This window comes from Chiloscyllium plagiosum, unplaced genomic scaffold (assembly GCF_037043375.1).
Source record: "Chiloscyllium plagiosum isolate Xiang-an unplaced genomic scaffold, Cpla_swu_hap1 HiC_scaffold_11, whole genome shotgun sequence".
Classification (NCBI taxonomy): domain Eukaryota; kingdom Metazoa; phylum Chordata; class Chondrichthyes; order Orectolobiformes; family Hemiscylliidae; genus Chiloscyllium; species Chiloscyllium plagiosum.
In genome coordinates this window covers 16,076,786-16,102,354 of record NW_028270149.1, presented here as the reverse complement: position 1 = coordinate 16,102,354, position 25,569 = coordinate 16,076,786, and the positions used below count along the sequence as shown (strand labels likewise).

Genomic DNA, 25,569 nt, shown 5'->3' with positions numbered 1-25,569 from the left:
TTTAACTTTATTTCAACTTTTTAAAAACTAATCGAGTTCCAGAATAGGAATAGATTTCAGCTGCGAGGTGAGGTGTTGGAGAAGCTGATTTTGGAGTAAAGAAGTTTGGGGGTGGGGGGGTTCTGATAGAGGCTAACAAGGGTACGATAGGTTTGGGTAATAATGAAGAGTGCTGGGTAAACTCAGTGCTGGCAGTATCTGTGGAGAGTGAAACAGAGCAAATGTTTCAGATCTGGTATGACTCTTCTGCTGAACTGAAGAAGCCCTGGTTTGTCTTCCCTGATTGCTCTGCACTATCTGTCAGTGTGGAAGTCCAGCTCTGTCTATCTGAAGGAGCCCTGAGCAGGATCTCCCATCAGAAATGCTGAGCTCCTTCGTGGTGGAAAAATGGTGTGTTCAAAAGACCGGTGACCTGCATGAGATTGCCACTGCTCTGAAAATCCAGTCCAATGATAAGACAATGTACAGACAATGTTCGTGGGACATTGTCTGGACAGACAACAAGCAGCCTGTGATTTAGTGGACTAATAGCTCACATCCTGTCAAGGTCAGTAATCATTGACAACACTTTGAGCTACAGTCCCTTAAAGGTGTGAATGAATGGAATGGTTGTCCGTAACATTGAAATGGCCAGCCCGTGATGTTGTTGAGCCATGACAAGCTACAAGGGGGTGTCAGTGCACAATAATTGGGTGGTGGGAGTGGATAGGGAGACTGGAAGACTGACAAATCAGAGCTTCCACTCCAAGCAATGCCAGTGGAATAGGTGTCCTTGCCCTATCACCAGACTGAGAGGGAGCAGGGACAAAGCTCTACCTGTGGGGAGTAGTGTGCTGGCACTGGGAGCCAGTCTGTATAAGGATAGGGTTTGGGAGGGGGCAGTCAACTGCACAAAGAAACATCTTTGATAAAGATATGATTTTAAAAACTTGAAGAACCTTTCCAAATGCACACTTCCGACGGTGCCACCTTCGAGACTGGCTGCTGCTTTCCATCGTTTACAGATGATGCCGGCTTCCTCTTTGTACATGCAACTCTCGGCGCCACCTACAGGTGTTTAACATAAAGACAGAAAATAGGAGCAGGAGGAGGCTATTTGGCCCTTCGAGCCTGCTCTGCAACTCATTATGATCACAGCTGAACATTCCATCACTGTGTCGTGTTCCCAGTTTTACCCCACAACCTTTGATCCCTTTAGCCCTACGAGCATATTGAACTCTTTCTTGAAAAAAGTCAATTTTATGGAATCAACTGCTTTCTGGCAGAAAATTCCATAGGCTCACCACTCTGGTGAAGAAATCTCACTTCATTCCAGTCTTAAATGGCCTTACCCACATCCTTAAACTCTGACCTTGTATTTATAAACTGTGTTTATACAAATTGCAGCCATGATTGAATAAAATAAATCCCAGTATATCCAATCACATGGTCGACTGCACAGAATACATTGCAACTTTGAGAACAACTTGCTCCATTGTTGCTGATTTGGGTCTTGGGTCACTTCACTTCAAATATTAATAGGTTGCTGTGCTGGACATTGAGCAGTAATCGAGGGTGGAGTTACCAATGTCTTGCTCTCAACTGTTGGTGGTTTAACCTGAGGATCACTGTGCCTCTGGTGAGGAGAGAAAGAGAATCCTCCAAGGTAGTTGCAAGAATTGGACCCTTGCTGTTAGCATTTCAAATCAACTGTCCCAGCCAACTGAGCTAATTGACCCCCAAAATAGTTCCAGACCCTCCTTGCTTTCCTAACTGGCAATCTGTGGCTAATGCAATTATAGTCATGCAGGCCAGCAATGCTGATAACGTGTGCCTATTTAGTTTGCAATCACACATAGGACCCTATTTAGGATTGTATGTAAATATTCAAAAGCAGATGCCAGACAGTTCAGTTACATCTGTGGCATACATGTGTAAAGAAGCTGAACTTGAAATGAGTTGATTATCCCAGAATTTGTAAGATTTAGTCCCTGGAATGAAATTGAAGTTTTTGCCTGGCAGTGATAATTGTCTGTGCAGTATAGTATGAACATGAATCAAGTTATTCTCAATCTGTCAGGTATAGCAGTTTCTCAACGCTTTGCAAATTTCCAAGTAAAAGATTTTTTTATTAACTTGGCCACTGGTAATTGTTTTACTCGACGTTTTAAGTTGTGACCAATAACGTAATCTGATGTCTACAATGTTGCTGATGTCACAAACATCAGGATTTCTGGATGGTGTAAGTAACGAGCCTGAAATTTTGTATTCTTTTATTTTACCTTCGATTTGCAGCTATGTGGAAGTCAGATCAGAAAGGCGAAGGGAACAGGGCCTTGAGGAATCTTCTCCTGAAATCCTACCCCCACCAGCCCTGAAGGTAATGTTAACAGTGTGCAGTCATTGGACTTTTGACCAAGTCTCCTGCATGTGGAGACATCTTTAAGTCCTGTATTATAAATAAAAGAAACATGTCTTTATTTGATTATACAGAATGATAGAGGAGATGGTGGAGAAATTGTTTCCACAGGCAGGAGGGTCAAGCATTAGAAGATACAAATTGTCATGGAAATTGGTGGACATGAGGAGACTTACTCATTTTTAACTCAGCAAGTTATTATGTATGGATTACACTTACACTGCCTGAGAACAAATTCAACAAAATCTTTCAAATGGATACATGCATAATTTTTTTAAATTGTGAAACTATAGGGAAAAAAAATCAGATGAGGTGGCTTAATTGGATTGCTTGTTCAAAACACTGGCAGGGGCATGATGAATCCAATGGCCTCCCCCTCAGTTCTGAGAGTTTTTGGGTTGATTAATCATCTGAAGCAGGGCTTCCCAAAGTCCGGGCACCATCTGAAATGAGAACATCGTGGGGTCTGAGGTGGCAGTAAACAGCAGGGAGTTCTGACCCGAGTTGTAACAATGGTACTCACCTTCCGACAGGACCCACACTGCTCTCTGATACCCCCTTCCTCCAAACTCAGCTCTCAATCCTCACTCAGGCTCCCAACGTTTTCCAAACTCAAGATGCAATCGTAATGGGAAAACATTTGGAAACTCTGACCCAGAGTGATTTGAGGTTTCTTTGATGATATCTTTTTTTATTCATTCATGGGATGTTAGCTAGGCCGGCACTTACTGCCCCTAGAGAAAGTGAGGACTGCATGTGCTGAAGGGTCAGTGTTGAAAAGACTGGTGCTGGAAAAGCACAGCAGGTCAGGCAGCATCTGAGGAGCAGGTTTATGCCCAAAAGGCACCACCCTTTTCGACAGTCAATGCCCAACCCTAGTTGCCCCTGAGAATGGGGTGATGAGCTGTCTTCCTGAACCATTATGGAGTGGGTAGACCCACAGTGCTATTGGGAAGGAATTTCTGAGATTTTGGCCCAACAATGTGTCTAGAGATTGTCATTGGAACCTTGCTTCCAACTTGGATCAGAAAGCTGTATGTTGTGAGACTGTGACACCCTTTACAAGGACAGGTCACTGAAGTCTGAGCAGTCGTGATGAAGCACCCCCTAATGGACTCACTTTGTGATGTGTTCTGCTGTTAGATCATGTAAGATCAAAGTTGTATGACTCAGTCTCTTAGAAATCCAATTGCCTGTTAATCTGGTGCCACCATCTGTTACAAATACCTCTGTGCCCAGGATCAAAGTAGGCTTCTCTTCATCTTGACATTTTAATCAAATTCGAGCATTTATTTTACAAGCAGGTGATTCTTTTATGTTATATTAAAATGTTAATGAATGTCGAAATACTTATTTAGATTACAAGAATTTTGCAACAAAATCAGATGGATGTACATCTCTTTAACAATAAATATGGTATAATTAGGCTTCATGTTGAAGCAAGAACTGCATTTTACCATCATATCTGCCCAGTGGCTAGACCAGCACTGTGAATCTCACTCCAACTCCCTACCCTCAGCACTGAATCCAGCAGCATCCGGAACCACTGACTGGATATGATCTGAACCCATGTTCTCTTGGTCACATAGCCCACTTACTGACTCCGTCACAATACTGAGCATTTCAGCTCATTCTCCACTCCAGTCTTCATTCACTGCCACACTGTGATGGATAGCCTCCCATTTTCCCACAACACGATTCAAAATCTTCCATCCGATTAATCTTTCTTGACTGTATCATATCCAGCTTTGTCATAGAAAGGGTGGCATTGTGACTCACTGGTTATCACTGCTGCCTCACAGCAGCAGGGACCCAGGCTTGATTCCAACCTTGGGTGACTGTCTGTGTGGAGTTTGCACATTCTCCCTGTGTCTGTGTGGGTTTCCTCTGGGTGCTCCAGTTTCCTCTCATAGTCCAAAGATGTGCAGGTCAGGTGAATTGGCCATGCTAAATTGCACACAGTGTTCAGGGTGTGCAGACTAGGTGGATGAGTCATGAGAAATGCAGTGTTATGGGGTGGTTGGAATGCTCTTTGGAGGGATGGTGTGGAGTCAATGGGCTGAATGGCCTGCTTCCATACTGTAGGGATTCTACTCTATATATTATATAGACTAGCATTATCCTATGCTATTCAGCTTATCCACCACTCTAGACCTCACCGACCAACACTGTTTCATGATCTTCCAAGACCTCAAATGCACATCTCTTACTTCCTCTTAAACTTCTTTGTGATCCTCTTCATGATCCTGACAGTCCCTGTCTCTGTAACCTTTTCCTGACATATATCACTTGCTCAAACTCTCAGTTCCACCAACCCTGGGTAGTTTAAATGTAAAGATTTTCATCATTTCACCATGATGGGAGTTCAGCTATGTAACCGTCTGGCACTGTGAAATTCCTTCCCAAAACCTCTCTGCCTGCTTTCCTCCCCACCCCTGCCACTCTTCAACGTTTAATATCCTCCTTAAAACCCATTTAGCTTTTGGTCATTCCTTACAACATCTCCTTTGATTCCATGTGGAGTTTTGTCTAGTTATACCTCTGAACCACCCTCATTAAGGGGATATATAAATACAGCTTGTTGTTTGGGCAGTACGGTGGCTCAGTGGTTAGCACTGCTGCCTCACCGCACCAGGGACCTGGGTTTAATTCCAGCGTCAGGTGACTGTCTCTGTGGAGTTTGCACATTCTCCACAGTTTCTGTGTGGGTTTCCTCCCACAATCTAAAGATGTGTAGGTTAGGTGGATTGGCCATGCTAAATTGCCCATAGTACTCAGGGATGTGTAGGTTAGGTGCATTAGTTAGGGGTAAATGTAGAGTAGTAGGGGAATGTAGTTTGTTTCCACACTGTAGGGATTCTATGATTCTATAAACCTCTCAGTAATATGGACTTCATCATTATTTCTTGCTTAGATTTTTTTTCTTCCCACATTATAGACTCAAAACTGCAGGCAATGTGAAAATGCCCAGGACATTGCCATTGAGAGACTAAGTGGCAGTCGACCATGTTCAGTGTCATCTCCAAGTTCACTCAAGTCCTCTCACACCGGACTGTCAGACACTCCATGTAAGTGGAATGTTCCATCGCTTTTTTGCTCATTTATTTCCCATTTTGATATAAAGGTGGAGTACAATATACAAAAAAGAGATAGGAACATGCATCCTATTTCATCCGGTAATCCCTATGTTACTCGAGCCCAGCTGGTTCATCTTATACCATCCTGAAGCTAAGACCATGGAACTATTGACTCTCTATGGCAATTAATTTCCAACTGTGAGTCTCCAATAGACACCGGACATGAATTAGAGAAAACTACAGCTTTGGAAACAATGGATGTAAATCAACCCATTCTGCCCAAGAATGTAGCATTCACCTAACATCATGCTTCAACTTACTCCTAAGACCATAGGATTTAGGAGTAGAAGTAGGTCATTCTGCCCATCGACTCTCTCGGCTATTCAATGATATCACGGCTGATCTGAAAACCACTCCACTCCACTGTTCTGCCGCATAGCCATTCCTTTGCTGCCACATACACCGTACTGTTCAAATTAGATAATTACTTTCACTGAAATTCAATAGCAGAGAAATGTGAACACTCCGGTAGGTTCAATTGAAGAGTTACAACTCACAAGTGGTAACGTTTGAGTTGGAAGATGGCTTAGTTGTTAGAAAGATATATAATCAGCAATGAGAACAGCGCAGTCTGTCCTGGGAAAATTAGATCTAATAAGTTTTTGAAACGATCTCATTCTTTAGCAAAAATTGATAGTGCATTTCTCACTATTGAATATATATAAAATATAATGAGTTCACTTTCTTTCATTGTTTAAAACACCTTGCTCCTAACTGGATTATTTTGAAGTAATACTGTTATGTACTTTTAGTAAAATGCCAATGCTTTTTTGTTGTTAAACTGCACTCTTGCTGAAATTATATGCATGTAGTTCTTTTTTCTGAATTTTTGTGTTGGTTTCCTAATGAAACTTACAAGCTCAAGAGAAAGTCAGAGATTATTTTTGTCAATGAATGCTCGATTCTTTCAGCAACACAATCCAAAGTACGTACGGAAGCAAGCACACCTTCCAGACAATCAGTAAATACAAGTTTGCAGGACAAGTCAGCTCAGAGACCGCAGCAAGGTGGCACTCAGGTGTGTTTTTCTATCTTCTTCACATGCAGCAATATAAGCAGAATCATAATTGCTGGGAAAGCTCAGCAGGTCTGAGAGCATCTGTGGAGACAAATCAGAGTTAATGTTTCAGGTGAAGTGACCTTTCCTCAGAACTGGGGTACCCCCCACTTGGGGACCCTGCAGCTTGTCAGACTCAATATCGAGTTCAGAGTTGAGAGTGTGAAGGTCTGAAGAAGGGCTTCGCCCCGAAATGTCGATTCTCCTGCTCCTCGGATGTTGCCTGACCTGTTGTGCTTTTCCAGCAACACACTCTCGACTCTGATCTCCAGTATCTGCAGACCTCACTGTCTCCTCCATATTGGATTCAACAACTTTAGGGCTTGAACTCTACTGTGTCCTTACCCCAAACTCCACACGTCATGCCTTGTCATCACATAGCCTGCTATTACACCCAGGTGGAGGTGGATCCTGCAGATGCTGGAAATTAGAGTCAAGATTACAGTGGTGCTTGAAAAGCACAGCAGGACAGGCAGCATCCGAGGAGCAGGAAAATCGACGTTTCGGGCAAAAGCCCTTCATCAGGAATGAGGGCTTTTGCCCAAAACGTGGATTTTCCTGCTCCTCGGTTGCTGCCTGTCCTGCTGTGCTTTTCCAGCACCACTCTAATCTTGATTGCTATTACACACAACCCATTGTTAGCCACTAACTGTCCCCATTAATTGCTGTTCACACTCTCACCAGATTGTTATGCACTCTCTCTTTGGGCTCTACCACCACCTATTGTTAATTGATTTCCCCCCCGATCCACTCCATCTCCTGCAAATAAACCAACAATTTCCGAGGTATCATCAGTTTTTTTCATGTTTTTATTTAAGCAGAATCAAATGCCTGGCTGATATTTATCAAGACCAAGAAACTCTTACGATAACATAAGCCTCAAAAACAAAACTACTGATGAGACTAATTCATTGCTTCTTCCTCAAAGACTTTTCATCCTCTTCTGTCAGTCTACCATCCCATTTGGAAGAAACTTTTTTCAAAGAAAGGAAAGAGTTAGGACTTACATATTGCCTTTCACAATCTCAGAACACACCAAAGCCAGTGAAGTCATAGTGTGAAAGAGATGTACAGCACAGAAACAGATCCTTCGGTCCAACTCATCCATGCCGACCAGATATCCCAAACCAGCACCCGGTCCATATCCCTCCAAACCCTTTCTATTCATATAACTTTCCAGATGCCTTTTAAATGTTGCAATTGCACTAACCTCCACCACTTCCTCTGGCAGCTCATTCCATATACATACCACCCTCTGCATGAAAAAGTTGCCATTTAGGTCCCTTTTATATCTTTCCCCTCTCACCCTAAACCTATGCCCTCTACCTCTGGACTCCCCAATCCCAGGGAAGAGACTTGGCCTATTTATCCTATCCATGCCCCTCATGATTTTATAAACCTCTATAAGATCACCCCTCAGCCTCCGACGGTCCAGGGAAAACAGCCCCAGCCTACTCAACCTCTCCCTATAGCTCAAGTCCTCCAACCCTGGCAACATCCTTGTAAATCTTTTCTGAACCCTTTCAACTGAGGTGTTGTTGCTGTTCTAATAAAGGGAATCTACAGCCAGGAACTACTGAGAATGTGGAACACATTCCAGCTGGAATGGTTGGGATGGATGGCATAGATTCATTTAAGGAGAAGCTGGATAATATATGATGGTGAAAGGAACAGAAGAGTTATGCTGCTAATGAGGTCTGGTAGGAGACATATGCAGACCATTAATGAAGTGGGCAGAGTGGTGGGGTACCTGCTTCTGAGCAACAACCTCTGGGTTCAAGTCTCACCTGTGTTTGAGATATACCTTTGGGCAGCACGGTGGCACAGTGGTTAGCACTGCTGCCTCACAGCGCCAGAGACCCTGGTTCAATTCCCACCTCAGGCGACTGACTGTGTGGAGTTTGCACATTCTCCCAGTGTCTGCGTGGGTTTCCTCTGGGTGCTCCGGTTTCCTCCCACAGCCCAAAGATGTGCAGGTCAGGGTGAATTGGCCATGCTAAATTGCCCGTAGTGTTAGGTAAGGGGTAGATGTGTAGGGGTATGGGTGGGTTGTGCTTCGGCGGGGCGGTGTGGACTTGTTGGGCCGAAGGGCCTGTTTCCACATTGTAAGTAATCTAATCTAAAAGATTGACCAAAAGTAACGACAGCAGCTGAACAAATGTGCTGTTTTGGTTCTGTAAATGCCACATCAACATTTTTAGAATGGACCAAATAGTTTACTTACACAGAAACGACAAAGGGCACCTTCTTGTATTCAGTATATCTTTACTTAACAAAGTATGTTTTGACCAATGGATTCAGTTGTTTTTTATTTTCTAGGCCCTGATGGCAATGCCACCATCACCGGATGCACATCAACAGCAGCCAGCTGTGATCTCTACTCAACAAGCTCCCTCAGTAAGCAATCCCCATTTGCTGGATTTCCTTGCTTTCTTTCACAATTAAAAGCCTATGAGTGATTTCGCAACTGGATTTAACCTCAGACATCACACGACACTAGGTTATAGTCCAACAGGTTTATTTGAAATCACAAACCTTTCAGAATGCTACTCCTTCATCAGGGTGAAGTGAAAGAGCAGCGTCCCAAACATTTGTGATTTCAAATAAACCTATTGGACTATAATCTGGTGTCATGTGACATCTGACTTTGTCCACCCCAGTCCAACACCAGTATCTCCACATCAGTTTTCATGTTATAACGTAGACAACAAATAAGTAGTTGTACACAATAAACATTACCTTTATCCTTTAGTTAAAGACCTGAATGGTTGGGTTGTTTTCTGAGCAAAGGTGGGACAGGCTCGACTGGTATCCACTGGAATTTTGACATTAAGTAAATAGAATGCTGCAGTGTGTCATGAGAGAATTGAAAAGAACAGTAGGGGGAGATTATGCTTTGGTTATACAGGGTGAGACCACACCTGGAGCATTGTGTACGGTATTGGTCCCCTTATTTACAGAAGGTTGTAAATGGCTTGAAATGTTTCACAGGTTGATTAGAATAATACTTGGAATGGGTGCGTTGTGGTTGGAGGAAGGGTTTGGGCAGGCTGGGCTTACATCCAACCGAGTTCAAAAGAGTAAGGGACAGCTTGATGGAAATGTATATTTTGAGGGATCTTATCAAGGTGCACATGGAAGAATGTTCTCTCTTGTCCAAGAGGGGTCAAAAATAAGGAGTTTCTTTTTTAAGATAGAGAGAACTCTTTCCTTTCAGATTTTGAGAATCTTTGGAATTCTCTTCTTCCAAAGATAGTAGCAGCAGAGTCCTATTTTTATGGCAGGGTGAATAGATCTTTGATAAGTAAGAGGGTGAAAAGTTATAAGTGGAAATATGGAGTAATCAGATCAATGAAGAACTCATTGAATGATGGAACAGGCTTTGACAGCTCCCAACATGTGTGTTAATATTCCTTATTTCAGTATTAAACAATGGCCTCACCAACATCTATGCTAACAACTCAGTTGGAACATTGTGCGTTCCAAAAATTGTGAGTTCAAGTTCCATCCTAGACTGGCACTTTTAGGCAGTACTGTGGCAGAGCAGCATTGTTAGAAGTGGTCTTAAAGCAAGGGGATATAAAAATTTCGATGCCACTAATTTGAAGATGGGTAGGGGAGTTATCAGTGTATGCCAATATCTATCCCTCCATCAACATCGATAAAATAAGATTATCTGTCATTTTTCAAAATGCTTTTTGTGGTAGCTCACATAATGCAAATTAGCAACCACATTTCCTATATTATAAGTCACTACACTCTGACAATAAATGATGTCCATGTGAAAGGTACTGTATAAATATAACTTTTATTCAGTGTTGTTTCAAAATTCCCACAATTTCCTCACTTAACAGCCTCACAAGGATTTTCAGATGCATTTTATGTAGCTGTTGAGGCTTAACTATTATATTGTTATGATATGTTACTACTTACATCTGCAACACTCTGGCCCTTTTCCAGAGATCTCACTTGTCTTTTCCTTTGGCACAAATTGAAATCAGAAATGTTCGACAGCCTCGCAGCATCATTCGCTGTACTTTCTGTGTCCTCCCTCCTTCCCTCAATTCTCCATCTCTCTTCCAGTAACAAACAACCTACACAAATATATAAACAAATGAGAGTGGCAAACAGAAAATTACCCACAAGTCCATTGTGCATATCCCATGCATTGGGATACAGAGATTCCATACCTACCTGGACATGAGCAATCTCCCAGAAGTGGGGGGAAAAAGCAGGTTAAAAACCCAGGCCCATTAGTAGGGCAAATGGAAAATTCCTATTTGGTCTCCTAAGATGATTGTAACCATTCAAGACCTATATTACACAACATCTACCTTTTTTGTATTATTCTGCCATGGATTGCTGACATCACTGGTAAGGAGATGTGGGAGGAAACCTATGCAGACATGGGGAGAATGTGCAAACTCCACACAGACAGTCGCCCAATGGCTGAGTGAATTATGGGGTGGCACAGTGGTTCAGTGGTTAGCACTGCTGCCCCACAGCACCAGATCACTATCTATCCTTAAATTGTTCTCAAGAAGTTGGTGATGAGCCGCCATCTTGAATCACTGCAGTGTAGGCATCCACACATGCTGTTTCTTCATGTGGGTCAGTCCAGAATTAGGGGGCACTCTTTTAAACTAGGGGATCATCCTTTTAGGAACAAAATGAGGAGAATCATTTTCTCTCAGACGGTTGTTGAGCTGTGGAATTCTCTGCCCCAGAAGGTGGTGGAGGCAAGATGGTTACATTTCTATAAGTCAGGGTTGGATTAATTATTGTTAGGGGATTGGGGGTAGGATATGGTGCAGAGGTAATACCCCCTATTTCTAAACCAGGGGGTCAAGGTTAAGGCCCCATCTGCTCCAGCAGTGTGTCCTACTGCACCCAAACAAGTTGATCCAAAATATTGAGGTTCTTGTTAGGCAAGGGAATCAAGGGTTAGCGGGGTTAGATGAGAATGTGGAATTTGTAACACTTGCAGCTTAGCTATTGTCCTAAGAGATAGCACAGCAGGTTCAAGGGGCTGAATGGTCTACTTCAGCTCCTGTTTTGAATGCTTGTATGTTAAAGACAGTGTTTGGGATTTTTGCTCCAGTGACAGTGAAGCAATAGCGATATATTTCCAAGTTATGATGGTGTGTGGCTCAGAGGGGATCATGCAGCCCAAGTATTTGATATCCTTGTCTTTCTCGGTGGGAGAAGTTGCAGCTTTCGAAGATGGTCCATGGATTCAAATATTTCTAAGAAATTATGAACTGCCTAATGTCCAATCCCATTGAGCCCTTGTATAACTTTAAGTGTATATTTGGTCCTCTCAACCATAACAATTGTAAATAACTAGCCTCTATTTAATCCAGGAAAGGCAATGGCTGAGTGAATTATGGGGTAGCACAGTGGTTCAGTGGCTAGCACTGCTGCTTCACAGTGCCAGTGACCCAGGTTCAATACCAGTCTCGGGCAATTGTCTGTGTGGAGTTTGCACATTCTCCCCGTGTCTGCGTAGGTTTCCTCTCAGTCCAAGGTTGTGCAGGTCAGGTGAATTGGCCATGCTAAATTCCCCATAGTGTTAGGTGCAATAGTCAGAGGGAAATAAGTATAGGTGGGTTACTCTTCGGTTTGGTTTGGAATTGTTGGGCTGAAGGGTCTGTTTCCACACTGTTGGGGAATCTAATCTTATAATAGACTATTAATAGATATCCAGGTAATGTTCTGGGGACCTGGGTTTGATTACCACTGTGGTGGCATTTGAATTCACTGTGAAGCCTAATGATGACCGTTAAATGATTTTTGGGGACAAACCCATCTAGTTCACTCGTGTCTTTTCGGGTAGGACTGGCATACCTGAGACTCACAGCAATGTAGTTGACTCTTAAGTGTTCCCTGGCCAATAAATCTGGAAATGAATTTGTAACAAAAAACTACCTGAACCATCCATATAATACTCTACTGTACAATTTCAGGTTCTTGATATTTCTATAAGTTAGCTTTATTACCAATCATCAGTGCTGAAAATGTGTTGCTGGAAAAGCACAGGTCAGGCAGCATCCAAGGAGCAGGAGAATCGATGTTTCGGGCATGAGCCCTTCTTCAGGAATGAGGAAAGTGTGTCCAGCAGGCTAAGATAAAAGGTAGGGAGGAGGGACTTGGGGGAGGGGCGTTGGAAATGCGATAGGTGGAAGGAGGTTAAGGTGAGGGTGATAGGCCGGAGTGGGGGTGGGGGCGGAGAGGTCCTTGGATGCTGCCTGACCTGCTGTGCTTTTCCAGCAACACATTTTCAGCTCTGATATCCAGCATCTGCAGTCCTCACTTCCTCCTACCAATCATCAGTCCCCAGATATTTGTCTATATAATTGCTGCTGGCTGGTGTTTGATAATTGATTGAATTCTCTCCATGATTTCAAGCTAACTGGTTGGTATTAGCCACTTTTATTACCCAGCTCTCCTTTGCATTTGAAAGGAAATGATTCAGAGAGCACAGTGAGATGTGTGGAAGAGTGTTCATTGTTTGTGACTGATGCCACAAGTTCCTGTTGGAGATCTGTTTTGCTGAAGTCTGTGTTTCTGCAGCAGCCCATGTACCAGTGTCCTGCACAACTGGGAGTGATGCACCAGCTGAAGGAGCAACTGGAGGAGAGGACTCGCATTCTCCAGGCAAACATCAAGACACAGCAGGAGGAGCTGCATCACATTAAGGAACAGTTGCAGTTTGTGCATGACTCGAATCTCCAGGTATCATTCTCATGGATATGTGTGTGCTTTATTTACTCGCCCTTTAGCCTCATTGGAGATGGTATAGATCTTTCAACATACAATGTTGCTGTGCTTTTGAACATAATGCTTCTCTTTTGGCTGTTATGCCATCATAGAATCAGCCCCATCGAGTCCATACCGATCCTCTGAGAGCATGCCACTCAAACCCAGCCCCCTACCCTATCCTTATAACCCTGCATTTCCCATGGTTAATCCACATAATCTACACATTAGGGAGCAATTTCCCATGGTTAGTCCATCAAACTTACACACTAGAGAGCAATTTCTCATGGTTAATCCACCTTTCCTGTACATCTTTGGATTGTGGGAGGAAACCGGAGCACCCGGAGGAAGCACACTCAGACATGGGGAGAATGTGCAAATTCCACACAGACAGTAAGGTGGATTCAATAGACAATAGGTGCAGGAGTAGGTCATTCTGCCCTTCGAGCACTATTCATTATGATCATGGCTGATCATCCTCAATCATATCCTGTTCCTGCCTTATCCCCATAACCCTTGATTCCACTCTCCTTAAGAGCTCTATCCAACTCTTTCTTGCACTGTGTGGCAGCGGTGCTAACCACTGAGTCTCCATGCTGCCCATTGAATGTTGAAGCAGGTGGCATGGTGGCTTAATGGTTAGCACTGCTGCCTCACAGCGCTAGGGACCCGGATTCAATTCCAGTCTCAGGTGACTGTGTGTGGAGTTTGCACATTCTCCCCATGTCTAAGTGGGTATCCTCTGGGTGTTCCAGTTTTCTCCCTCAGTCCAAAGCTGTACATGTTAGGGATGGCTCGGCCACGCTAAATTGTCCATCGTGTTCAGGGATGTGTTGGTTTGGTGCATTAGTCAGGGATACATATAAGGTAGGGATAATGGGTCTGGGTGGGTTACTCTTCGGAGGGTCAGTGTGGAACTGTTGGGCTGAATGGCCTGTTTCCACACTGTAGGGACTCTATGATCGAATGGCCCATTCCTGTTACTAACTGATGTCTTATGTATTTCCTTTTATGTACTATAAAGTGAACATTTTCACCTTCCCAAGACGCTCTTTATATACCTAGCTCTGTATACCATCTGCAAGAGGTACTGAAGCAGTTCACAAATGGGTCTGGGTGGGTAACTCTTCAGAGGGTTAGTGTGGACTTGTTGGGCCAAATGGCCTGTTTCCACACTGCAGGGAATCTAATCTAAAAACTAAGGCATCCCCAATAGCATTTCCGAACTTGTGATCTCTATCATCTACAAGGTCTAGGGCAGCAGATATCTGGGAACACCATCATCTCCAGGTTCCCTTCCAAACCACATACCATCCTGATTTGAAGTGATATTGCCTTTCCTTCACTAAGGCAGCCTTGTCAGAGACATCAATCTGATTAATAAAATATCCCAAGGTTTCAGAGCCATTCAACATCATGGGAGAGAGCAATTTCAGGGAATGTCTTGTAATTTCATGGTGCCTATTTCACAGTGCAGTGAAATAATTCTATGTAGGTTTTAATACATTTTATTTTTATGTGACCATAGATGATGCTTCAACAGCCCAATTCACTTGCGTTTAATACATTGGACCATCAAGATCAAGGACAGCAACAGCAGCAGCAGCAGCAACCAGGGAATGTCATGCAAAGCCCCTGCTTATCCAGCAAGCAGATGCAAGCTCTTGTGGACTCCGAATTACTCAGCCAGCAATTGTCCTCTTCTCAACATGTCCTCAGAGAACCGAATGTGAAATCAGTGCCGGTAATACCTTCCCCACAATATGCAATGGCCCAAATGCAACTTCTGAGGGGTCTTTAGCACATGACTACTAGCTGTTGTTCTGACCAATAGGCTAAAGAAAATGCAAGAATCTCCAGTGATGTGGAGGTGGTGGTGTTGGACTGGGGTGGACAAAGTTAAAAATCAAGATTAGAATGGTGCTGGAAAAGCACAGCAGGTCAGGCAGCATCCGAGAGCAGGAGAATCGACGTTTCGGGCAAAAGCCCTTCATCAGGATTATGGGTCCTGCTCCTCGGATGCAGCCTGACCTGCTGTGCTTTTCCAGCACCACTCTAATCTTAACTCTGATCTCCATCATCTGCGGTCCTCACTTTCGCAAAGTTACAAATCACACAACACCAGGTTACAGTCCAACAGGTCGATTAGAAGCACTAGCTTTCAGAGTGCTGTTCCTTCATATGTAGCTGATGAAGGAGCAGCACTCCGAAAGCTAGTCTTTTCAAATAAATCAGTTGGACTATAACCCGGTGGTGTGTGATTTGTAACTTTGATCTCCAGTGACATTGCACGCATGGTTTCAAACCAAGTGTAGTCTTTAGCTGAAGCAAGGTTGAGGAAGAGGAATTACTGGCCCAGGACAGACAGACAGAAATCATTTCCCTTTTTGTTTGTACTTATACATACTGCCATTATTTCTGCATCTTTTCATTGTGGTCTCCTCAAATTAACCAGGTAAAATACCAACAGTACATTGCATTTACATAACTCATTTCAAGTAGTAAAATGTCCCAAGGTGATTTGCTGGAGAATTTTCAAACAGCGAGTTAGATAAGGCTACATTATGTCAGATGACCCAAAATAAAATGATCAAAGAGTTTTTGAACAATGTTTTAAAGACAGAAGAGAAGTACAGAGATTTAGGGAAGGAATTCCAGGGCTTGGAGCTGTGGCAACTGAGGACACAGGTATTATTATTGATGGAGTAACTAAACTAAGGGATGCTCAAGAGGCTGGAATTGATGAAGTAGAGTTATTTCAGAGTGTTGCAAGGCTGGAGGAGATTTTAGGGTTAGGACAGGGTGAGGCCAACACAGGATTGATAGGTGAAAAGAACTTGCTCTCAGCTAGATACATAGAAACATGGAAAATAAGAGCTGGAGTAGGCCATTTGGCCCTTTGAGCCTGCACCACCATTCAATATGACCGGAGTTGATCATCCCCTTGCTCCTTTTTTCTCCCTATACCCTCTGATCCCTTTAGTTAAAGAACCATATTGAAAATTTTCCTGAAAATTTTCAATGTTTTGGCCTCCACATTCTGGGAGAATAAATTTCTCCTTACCTCAATCCTAAACATCTGCCCCTTATTCTTAAACTCTGACCTCTGATTCTGCACTCCCTGGTCATCAGGAACATTCTTCCTGCATCCACCCTGTCTAATCCTGTTAGAATTTTACAGGTTTCTGAGATTCCTCCTTATTCGCAACTCTACTGTATTTAGTCCTAAATGATCTAGTCTTTCCCTGTATGTCAGTCTTGCCATTCCCAGGAATCAGTCCGATAAACCTTCTTTGCACTCTGTCCATAACCAGAACATCCTTCCTCAATTGAGGAGACCAAAACTGTATACAGTACTCCAGGTGTGGTCTCACCAAGGCCCTGTACGATTGTAGCAAAACATCCCTAGTTCTGTACACAAATCCTCTCTCTATGAAGGCCAACATACCATTTGCCTCCTTCAGCACAAGCTGCACCTGTACCTTCAGTGACTGGTGTACAAGGAGACCCAGGTCTCATTACACCTCCCCCTTTTACAATCTATTGCCATTCAGATAAGCTGCTCTCCTGACTTTGCTTCCAAAGTGGTTGGTGTTGCTTCTATCCAGATTATACTACATCTTCCATCTTTGTCCACTTACTTAACCTCTCCAAATCACAGTGAAGCTTCTCTACATCCTCCTCACATATCCACTCTCATCCAGCTTTATGCCATCTGCAAATCTGGAGATATGATACATAGCTTCCTTATCTAACCATTAACGTATATTGTGAATAGCTGGGGTCCAAGCATTAATCTCTACAGTAGCCCACTAATCACTGCCCTCCACTCAGAAAATGATCCATTTATTCCAACTCTTTGTTTCCTGTCTGCCAACTGGTTCTCAATCCATTTCAGTACATGACCTCCAATCCTAAGTACTTTAATTTTTCATGCTAATTTCTTATGTGAGACCTGATTGAAAGCCTTCTGAAATTCCAAATAAACCACATCCACCAGATCCCCCTTATCCGCTCTACCAGTTACATTCTCAAAATACTCCAGCAGTTATGTCAAGCACAGCTTCCCCTGGATACACCCATACTTACTCTGTTGATCCTGTCATTATCTTTCAACTGGTCTCTTATTACAACTTTTATAATGGACTGTAGCGCTTCTCCCACTCCCAATGTCAAGCTAACTAGTCAAGAATTCCCTGTTTTCTCTCTGCCTCCCTTCTTCCCTCACAGGGTTAACGTTAGCTACCTTCCAATCCATAGGAACCTGTTCCAGAGTCTTAAAAATTTTGGACCATGATCACTAGCATATCTGTTATTTCTTGGGCCATTTCCTTAACTACTCTGGGATGAAGGTTATCAGGCCCTAGGGATTTATCTGCCTTTAATCCCTCTAGTTTCCCCAACATAATTTCCCTACTTATATTAATTTCTTTCAAATCTTCCTTCACATTCAGCCTTGTGATCCGCATATTTCTGGTGTGTTAGGACGGAGCTAAAGTACATATTTAGTTAGTCTTCCATCTCTTTGTTTACCGTTATAAGTTTCCCATTCCATTTTAAATTCCCCACAAAAAGTGGACACCAGAGTTTTGGATAGCCTCAAGTTTACATGGATGAACTGTCAGATGTGCCATTGGAATACTCAAGTTCAGAGATATCAAAGGCGAGGGTGAGGTTTTCAACACCAGATAATCTGGAATGATGCTTCTCACTGCAATACCTCCACTTCCAGGACTGTTTCACGTCACCCTCCTCCCAGTAGTGATGCTACAATACCCTCCACTGGCAGGAGAGTGTAATTACAGCATGACATGTTTACATAGGTAAATTGCATTGCAAATGTGGCCTTTGAATTTAGAACTTACAACACATCTTGAGATCATGAAAAGCAGTATAAACATCCAAGCCCTTTCTTATTTTTCCTTCTTTCTTTTAGAATGAAAAGAAAAACTGAAAGGACTACATTGATAAAATCCTAACATTCTATTATAATATATACTGCATCCAAGTAAAGTTATTTGTTTGCCATTAACTTCAAAAGAAACTGGACGTATTGTTATTGAGGATAAACTGATGAAAGGGTGCTTTCCAAATTACTTTGTACGTGTTAGATAGTTGTGGAATAAAGATCTACTTAATGTCACCTTCTACAGCTGATGCCGCAGTCCTGACCAAATGATAGACGATAAGTGCAGTACAATGATCAAATATAACCCAACCTTTGATTCATTGGTCAAAACCATCAATTCTGAGTGAAGCTGAATTAAAGAATATATTTCAATGTCTTAGCATTGCCCCCTAGAATTGTAAAACCCTCTTTAAATGCTTAAGTGTCAGGAATATGTGTTTAACTTCATTTACATTAAGTACTTTTATTCAGAGTTTTGATAGATAACTAACAAATTCTGTACTGTCTGTACTGTATGTACATTTGTATGTCAAATGCAGGAACAACACTTTACTCCCTGCTGCTAATCAGCTTATGAACATATGATTAGTTGACTGACACACAAGACATTCCACTAACCTATTAACCAAATTGTTAAAATAATTATTTAGGACTTGTTGATGGCTTTGTAAAAGCATTGATATGAGAGTCATAAAGAATGTTTTTATGAACTAATATCATTGCTAAAGTTTGATTATTCCTTCAAGGATTTATGTTTGGGATGGAGCTGTGTTTAGTGGTGTCTTGAAAAATAGTTGACTTAGTGCAATTAGCTTAACAAGAGAAAAGTCATTGATGGTGTGTGCTGAAACCAGATAGACCCGTTTGTGGTTGTCACATTTGCAGTCTGACTCATAAGGATTAGTTATCTGCTCCTGGGCCCATTTGTTATGTTCACTCTCAACAATACTGAGAACAGCAGAACGTAGAAGAAAGTGAGAACTGCAGATACTGGAGGTCAGAGTTGAGAGTGTGGTGCTGGGAAAGCACAGCAGGTCAGGCAGCATCCGAGGATCAGTAGAATCGACATTTTGGGCATAAACTGAGAGATAAATGGAAGGAGGGGGTGGGATTGGTGGGAAGATAGCTGAGAAAGTGAAGAAACAAAAAAATACAAAACAAAGAACAGACAAAACAAACTTTGAAGAACATAGATAAAGTAGGAAGGAGCTCAGAAGAGGAGTTAGGAGGGCTAGAAGGGGCTATGAAATGTCCTTGGCCAACAGGGTTAAGGAGAATACCAAAGCATTTTGTACATATACAGATGAACCTCGATTATCCGGCATTCAATTATCCAAGTACTGGATTATCCGGCAAGATCGCTAGGTCCTGATGCTTGGCTAAACTATGTTATCCAGCATTTCATTATCCATAATTTGATTAACCAAGTGAAATACTCCCCACCCGTGTCCTTTAGATAATCAAAGTTCCTCTGTATTAGGAGTGAGAGGTGAGCTAGGGAAAGAGTAGGCCCACTCAAGGATAAAGAAGAGAGGCTATATGTGAAACCAGAGAAAATGGGTGAGATCCTTAATTAGTACTTTAGATCAGTATTCACCAAAGAGAGGGACATGAGGCACGTTGAGGTTAGGGAAAGGTGTGTGAATACTCTCGGGCAGGTCAACGTAATGAAGGAGGAAGTGTTGGGTGTCTTGAAATGCATTAAGGTAGACAAATCCCAGGACTAGGTGGGATCTCAAAGTATAACTGTATAACTGAAGCACAACCCCTCCCATGATGTATTCAATTCTATTTACAAGAAATGATCATATTCTGTTAGCTTTCCTAACTATTTGCTATGACTGCATGTTAACATTTGGCAATTAATGCATAAAGATGCCCAAATCTCTCGACATCTCAGAGACTTGCATTTTCTCATTATTTAGATAATATGCTTCTTTTTTAATTCTTCCTGACCAAAATTGACAATTTCAATTTTGCCCACAATTTGTTGGGGGGCGGAGGGGGAGGAGATCCAACTTACAAACACTCATACGTGATCCTATACAGAGCGGATAATTTTAAATATCTAACATATAATAATTTCCAGTACATAGGAATGACTTCTTTATATTGTACTGCATTGTGTTCTGAATTGCATACTCCAGTTTTCAAAGATTGTCTGTACTCCATTTACCATAGCTTTGTCAGCTCACACAACCTACCTATATTCCTATCAAGCCAATCTATTATCCATATCAAAATGTTCTGCCCTATACCATAAGCTGGATATTATCAAAGATACAGATGTAGAATAAGACAGATTAAATGCACCAACACAAATGCACCATCTTTCCCTTGCCACTTAGCTCAATGTCTCATCTCTATTAAACGTCAGAGCCATGATCTAAACTTAGATCACAAACTCATTATTCAGCAGCTACTTGGAGAGACTGGTATTGAAACTAAGGCCTTAATGTATTAATACCATGTGTTGACAGTTCTCATAAATCAAAAACCTTATGATCAAATTTTTTTCACTGGGTAAACAGATTTCAGTAGGTTGTACGTTGTCAAATCTACACCGATTATTCACAGAATTGTGTCTACCGAGTTTTGGATATTATTCCACTGATATTTCCTTGCTCTTTTCAAAAATTTCTTTTTCAAATATCTGTCAATTGCTCCTTTGAGAACTTTGTTATTTTACAATCTGTCCACTACCTGGTCAGTCTTAATAAACCTTCTTATCAAAGAAAAAAATCCTCTTATCTCACACCTCAACATTTGACGATGTTCTTAATTTTTTGATGTCCATATAGGAAACAGAGAAAATGTGTTCATATTGACTGAAGAGTTTGGGATTAGGAAACATCGTGTGAAAAATTAGAATTGGACCTTTCAGGAGTGAAATTTGAAAACACTGTTACATCCAAATTGTTAAACTTTGTCCTGTGTTTATGCTGAAATAATTATTAATTTTAAATTTGCAATTGAGTGCACAATCTGTGTACTTTTCATTTGTTCATGTGATTGTCAAAGGCTATGCCATCATTTTTTGACCACTCACTAAGTCTTCTATTGCCCATTACTAATTACCCGAAGAATCAATCGCATTGTTGTTGGTCTGGAGTCAAATGCAGGCCACACTGGGTATGAATGGCAGATTTATTTCCCTATAGGACATTAGTGAACCACAGGTGCATTTTTCCAACAATTGATAGTAGTTACATTATCACAATTAGGCGAGTCTACTATCCCAGATCCTTATTGAATTCAAATTTCACTCCCTGCCATGGTGGGATTCGAAACCATGTCATCAGAACATGGAGTTCTGGATTACAAACCCGGTGACCACAGCACAGAATCTGTTAAAATTGGAAGATCCTTGCATTTGTGGTCAATGCCACCACCACTAGGTGGAGCAACACACAAGCCTATGGAGAATTGGAATGACACTTGCTGAGATACCAATGTTTAAAGTAGCGTTAGGAAGTTTAGGATGATTCAGGAGATTGCCTGAGAAATTTTTCTTCGCTCTAGATGTAACCAAAAAGCTAAATGTATCAGTGTGCATGGTGTAGAGAGTATAACCGTTGAGGAGAAAGTGAGGTCTGCAGATGCTGGAGATCAGAGCTGAAAATGTGTTGCTGGAAAAGCGCAGCAGGTCAGGCAGCATCCAGGGAACAGGAGAATTGACGTTTCGGGCATAAGCCCTTCTTCAGGAATGAGAAAAGTTTGTCCAGCAGGCTAAGATAAAAGGTAGGGAGGAGAGACTTGGGAGAGGGCGTCGGAAATGTGATAGGTGGAAAGAGGTCAAGGTGAGGGTGATAGGTCAGACTGGGGGTGGGGGCGGAGAGGTCAGGAAGAAGATTGCAGGTTAGGAAGGCGGTGCTGAATTCGATTGATTTGACTGAGACAAGGTGGGGGGAGGGGAAATGAGGAAACTGGTGAAATCCGAGTTCATCCCTTGTGGTTGGAGGGTTCCTAGGCGGAAGATGAGGCGCTCTTCCTCCAACCGTCGTTTTGTTGTGGTCTGGCGATGGAGGAGTCCAAGGACCTGCATATCCTTAGTGGAGTGGGAGGGCGAATTGAAATGTTGAGCCACAGGGTGGTTGGGTTGGTTGGTCCGGGTGTCCCAGAGGTGTTCTCTGAAATGCTCCGCAAGTAGCCGGCCTGCCTCCCCAACATAGAGGAGGCCACATCGGGTGCAGAGGATGCAATAGATGATGGGTGTGGAGGTGCAGGTGAATCTGTGGCGGATATGGAAGTTTCCTTTGGGGCCTTGGAGGGAGGTGAGGGGGGAGGTGTGGGCGCAAGTCTTGCACCTCCTGCGGTTGCAGGGGAAGGTGCTGGGAGTGGAGGTTGGGTTGGTGGGGGGTGTGGATCTGACGAGGGAGACATGGAGGGAGTGGTCTTTACGGAATGCTGATAGGGGAGGGGAGGGAAATATATCCTTGGTGGTGGGGTCCGTTTGGAGGTGGCGGAAATGACGGCGGATGATGCGCTGAACATGGAGATTGGTGGGGTGGTAGGTGAGGACCAGTGGGGTTCTGTCCTGGTGGCGGTTGGAGGGGCGGGGCTCAAGGGCGGAGGAGCGGGAAGTGGAAGAGATGCGGTGGAGGGCATCGTCGACCACGTTGGGGGGGAAATTGCGGTCCTTGAAGAAGGAGGCCATCTGGGTTGTGCGTTTTTGAAACTGGTCCTCCTGGGAGCAGATGCGGCGGAGTCGAAGGAATTGGGAGAATGGGATGGTGTTTTTACAGGGGGCAGGATGGGAGGAGGTGTAGTCCAGGTAGCTGTGGGAGTCGGTCGGTTTGTAGTAGATGTCCGTGTTGATTCGGTCGCCTGAGATAGAAATAGAAAGGTCGAGGAAGGGGAGGGAGGAATCTGAGACTGTCCAGGTGAATGAGGTCGGGGTGGAAGGTGTTGGTGAAGTGGATGAACTGTTCAACCTCCTCGTGGGAGGTTGAACGTGCTCCCACGAGGAGGTTGAACAGTTCATCCACTTCACCAACACCTTCCACCCCCTGTAAAAACGCCATCCCATTCTCCCAATTCCTTCGACTCCGCCGCATCTGCTCCCAGGAGGAACAGTTCCAAAAACGCACAACCCAGATGGCCTCCTTCTTCAAGGACCGCAACTTCCCCCCCAACGTGGTCGACGATGCCCTCCACCGCATCTCTTCCACTTCCCGCTCCTCCGCCCTTGAGCCCCGCCCCTCCAACCGCCACCAGGACAGAACCCCACTGGTCCTCACCTACCACCCCACTAATCTCCATGTTCAGCGCATCATCCGCCGTCATTTCCGCCACCTCCAAACGGACCCCACCACCAAGGATATATTTCCCTCCCCTCCCCTATCAGCATTCCGTAAAGACCACTCCCTCCGTGTCTCCCTCGTCAGATCCACACCCCCCACCAACTCAACCTCCACTCCCGGCACCTTCCCCTGCAACCGCAGGAGGTGCAAGACTTGCGCCCACACCTCCCCCCTCACCTCCCTCCAAGGCCCCAAAGGAAACCTCCATATCCGCCACAGATTCACCTGCACCTCCACACACATCATCCATTGCATCCTCTGCACCCGATGTGGCCTCCTCTATATTGGGGAGACAGGCCAGCTACTTGCGGAGCGTTTCAGAGAACACCTCTGGGACACCCGGACCAACCAACCAACCCAACCACCCTGTGGCTCAACATTTCAATTCCCCCTCCCACTCCACCAAGGATATGCAGGTCTTTGGACTCCTCCATCGCCAGACCACAACAAAACGACGGTTGGAGGAAGAGCGCCTCATCTTCCGCCTAGGAACCCTCCAACCACAAGGGATGAACTCGGATTTCACCAGTTTCCTCATTTCCCCTCCCCCCACCTTGTCTCAGTTTAATCCATCGAATTCAGCACCGCCTTCCTAACCTGCAATCTTCTTCCTGACCTCTCCGCCCCCACCCCCAGTCTGACCTATCACCCTCACCTTGACCTCTTTCCACCTATCACATTTCCGACGCCCCTCCCCCAAGTCCCTCCTCCCTACCTTTTATTTCAGAGTATAACCGTTGGTGAGCTGCAGATCAGATGGGTGAATCTAAACTGCTATCAGACTGGGTAAAGTCAGAAGTCTGACAACACCAGGTTATAGTGCAACAGATTTATTTGAGATCACAAGCTTTCAGAGCACTGCCCCTCCGTCAGGTGAACTGTCATTGCAGTATGTTACATAGTGGAGTCAAATTGTTTCAGAATTAGGCAAAATACACAACAGATGCGATGAAGTTTGTACTGCTTTACTAGTTATATCTGCTTGTTTAAAAATAAAATGACTGTCCCGATAATGGCTTGACACTGGATGAATCAGGGTGGTTCCTCTTTAATGGCAGCATGCCTAATTCCATTGGGAACAAACACTTTGTAATTGGAAACCTACCGTACAAGAGTTAACTCATCGTTCATTTTCTGCAGGTTCAGCAGCAATTCGTGAAAGGAAGTCAACTGCAACAAGCCAGTTTGCAAATTCACTCACATACCAGTCGGGTCACGCCACTCTTCGGTAACCCCATGATGTTTGCCCAGACTCCGACAGTGCCCTGTCCTATTCCACTACCGTCTGACGTTAGTCAGAGCCACTCAACTCCAGAATATGGGCACGACCGACAACTCAGGTACAATTGTTGCATACGTTGATAGCTGAGGAAAGACCAATTAATTTGAATCACATGCAGTAGCCAGAGCAGTGTCCAAAGTTGATTGCTACAACTTAACAAGACCACACTTTCTAACGTTACTAATATTTCAAAGGATACAAACTCCACATCTGTCCGTAAAGTAAGAGTTAATAAATAAAACCAGGATCTTTCTCAGCTCAGAACTTATTCCTATTGCTGGTTAGATTATTTAAATGATTCAGCAAACAGACCAATGAGTTCTTAAAGTTAACCACAGGGCTACATTCCTCTAAAGTACCTATTGGTATGTTGCACTGTTTCCAGAGCACAGTCCCTCAAGAGTTCCATATAGAAATATGATCGACTTTGAGAGCTGTTACTTTTGTCTATATGACAGATGATCTGACGTCTATAACAGATCAGTTCTATTTTTATTTGCTGTTCCCACTAAGACTACTTTGGTCACAAGATTAATCTGTAACTGCATCATAGTTTACAATCCTGCAACATTTTGACTGCAACCTCTTACCTTGTAGATGACTCTATTTTCTAATACCTTTATTGGATTCTTAGCCCATATTTGCATGGGTCAACATGTTAGCATAGGAGCTATCCTTACTGCTGTCCTCATCGAAATATGACCCTTTGGCTACATCACTCACA

The 25,569-nt window shown here is 43.4% G+C and overlaps 1 protein-coding gene and 1 long non-coding RNA gene across 9 annotated transcripts in view; one reads left to right on the top strand and one right to left on the bottom strand.

Moving 5' to 3' along the window:
* LOC122557422 (neuronal PAS domain-containing protein 2) overlaps window positions 1-25,569 on the top strand; it is a 281,788-nt gene that overhangs the window by 241,732 nt on the left and 14,487 nt on the right. For all 8 annotated transcript variants that reach the window (XM_043705135.2, XM_043705134.2, XM_043705130.2 and 5 more), the window contains 7 exons: window positions 2,275-2,359; window positions 5,337-5,466; window positions 6,447-6,553; window positions 8,912-8,989; window positions 13,166-13,327; window positions 14,880-15,095; window positions 24,704-24,903. In XM_043705135.2, coding sequence (XP_043561070.1) covers window positions 2,275-2,359; window positions 5,337-5,466; window positions 6,447-6,553; window positions 8,912-8,989; window positions 13,166-13,327; window positions 14,880-15,095; window positions 24,704-24,903 — 978 coding nt within the window. The remainder of the gene's footprint in view (window positions 1-2,274; window positions 2,360-5,336; window positions 5,467-6,446; window positions 6,554-8,911; window positions 8,990-13,165; window positions 13,328-14,879; window positions 15,096-24,703; window positions 24,904-25,569) is intronic.
* On the bottom strand, window positions 5,449-24,957 carry LOC122557423 (uncharacterized). Its single transcript, XR_006313824.2, has 3 exons — window positions 24,769-24,957; window positions 10,526-10,686; window positions 5,449-6,634 (listed from the first exon to the last, which is right to left on the bottom strand). It is a non-coding gene; the product is annotated as an uncharacterized LOC122557423 (long non-coding RNA).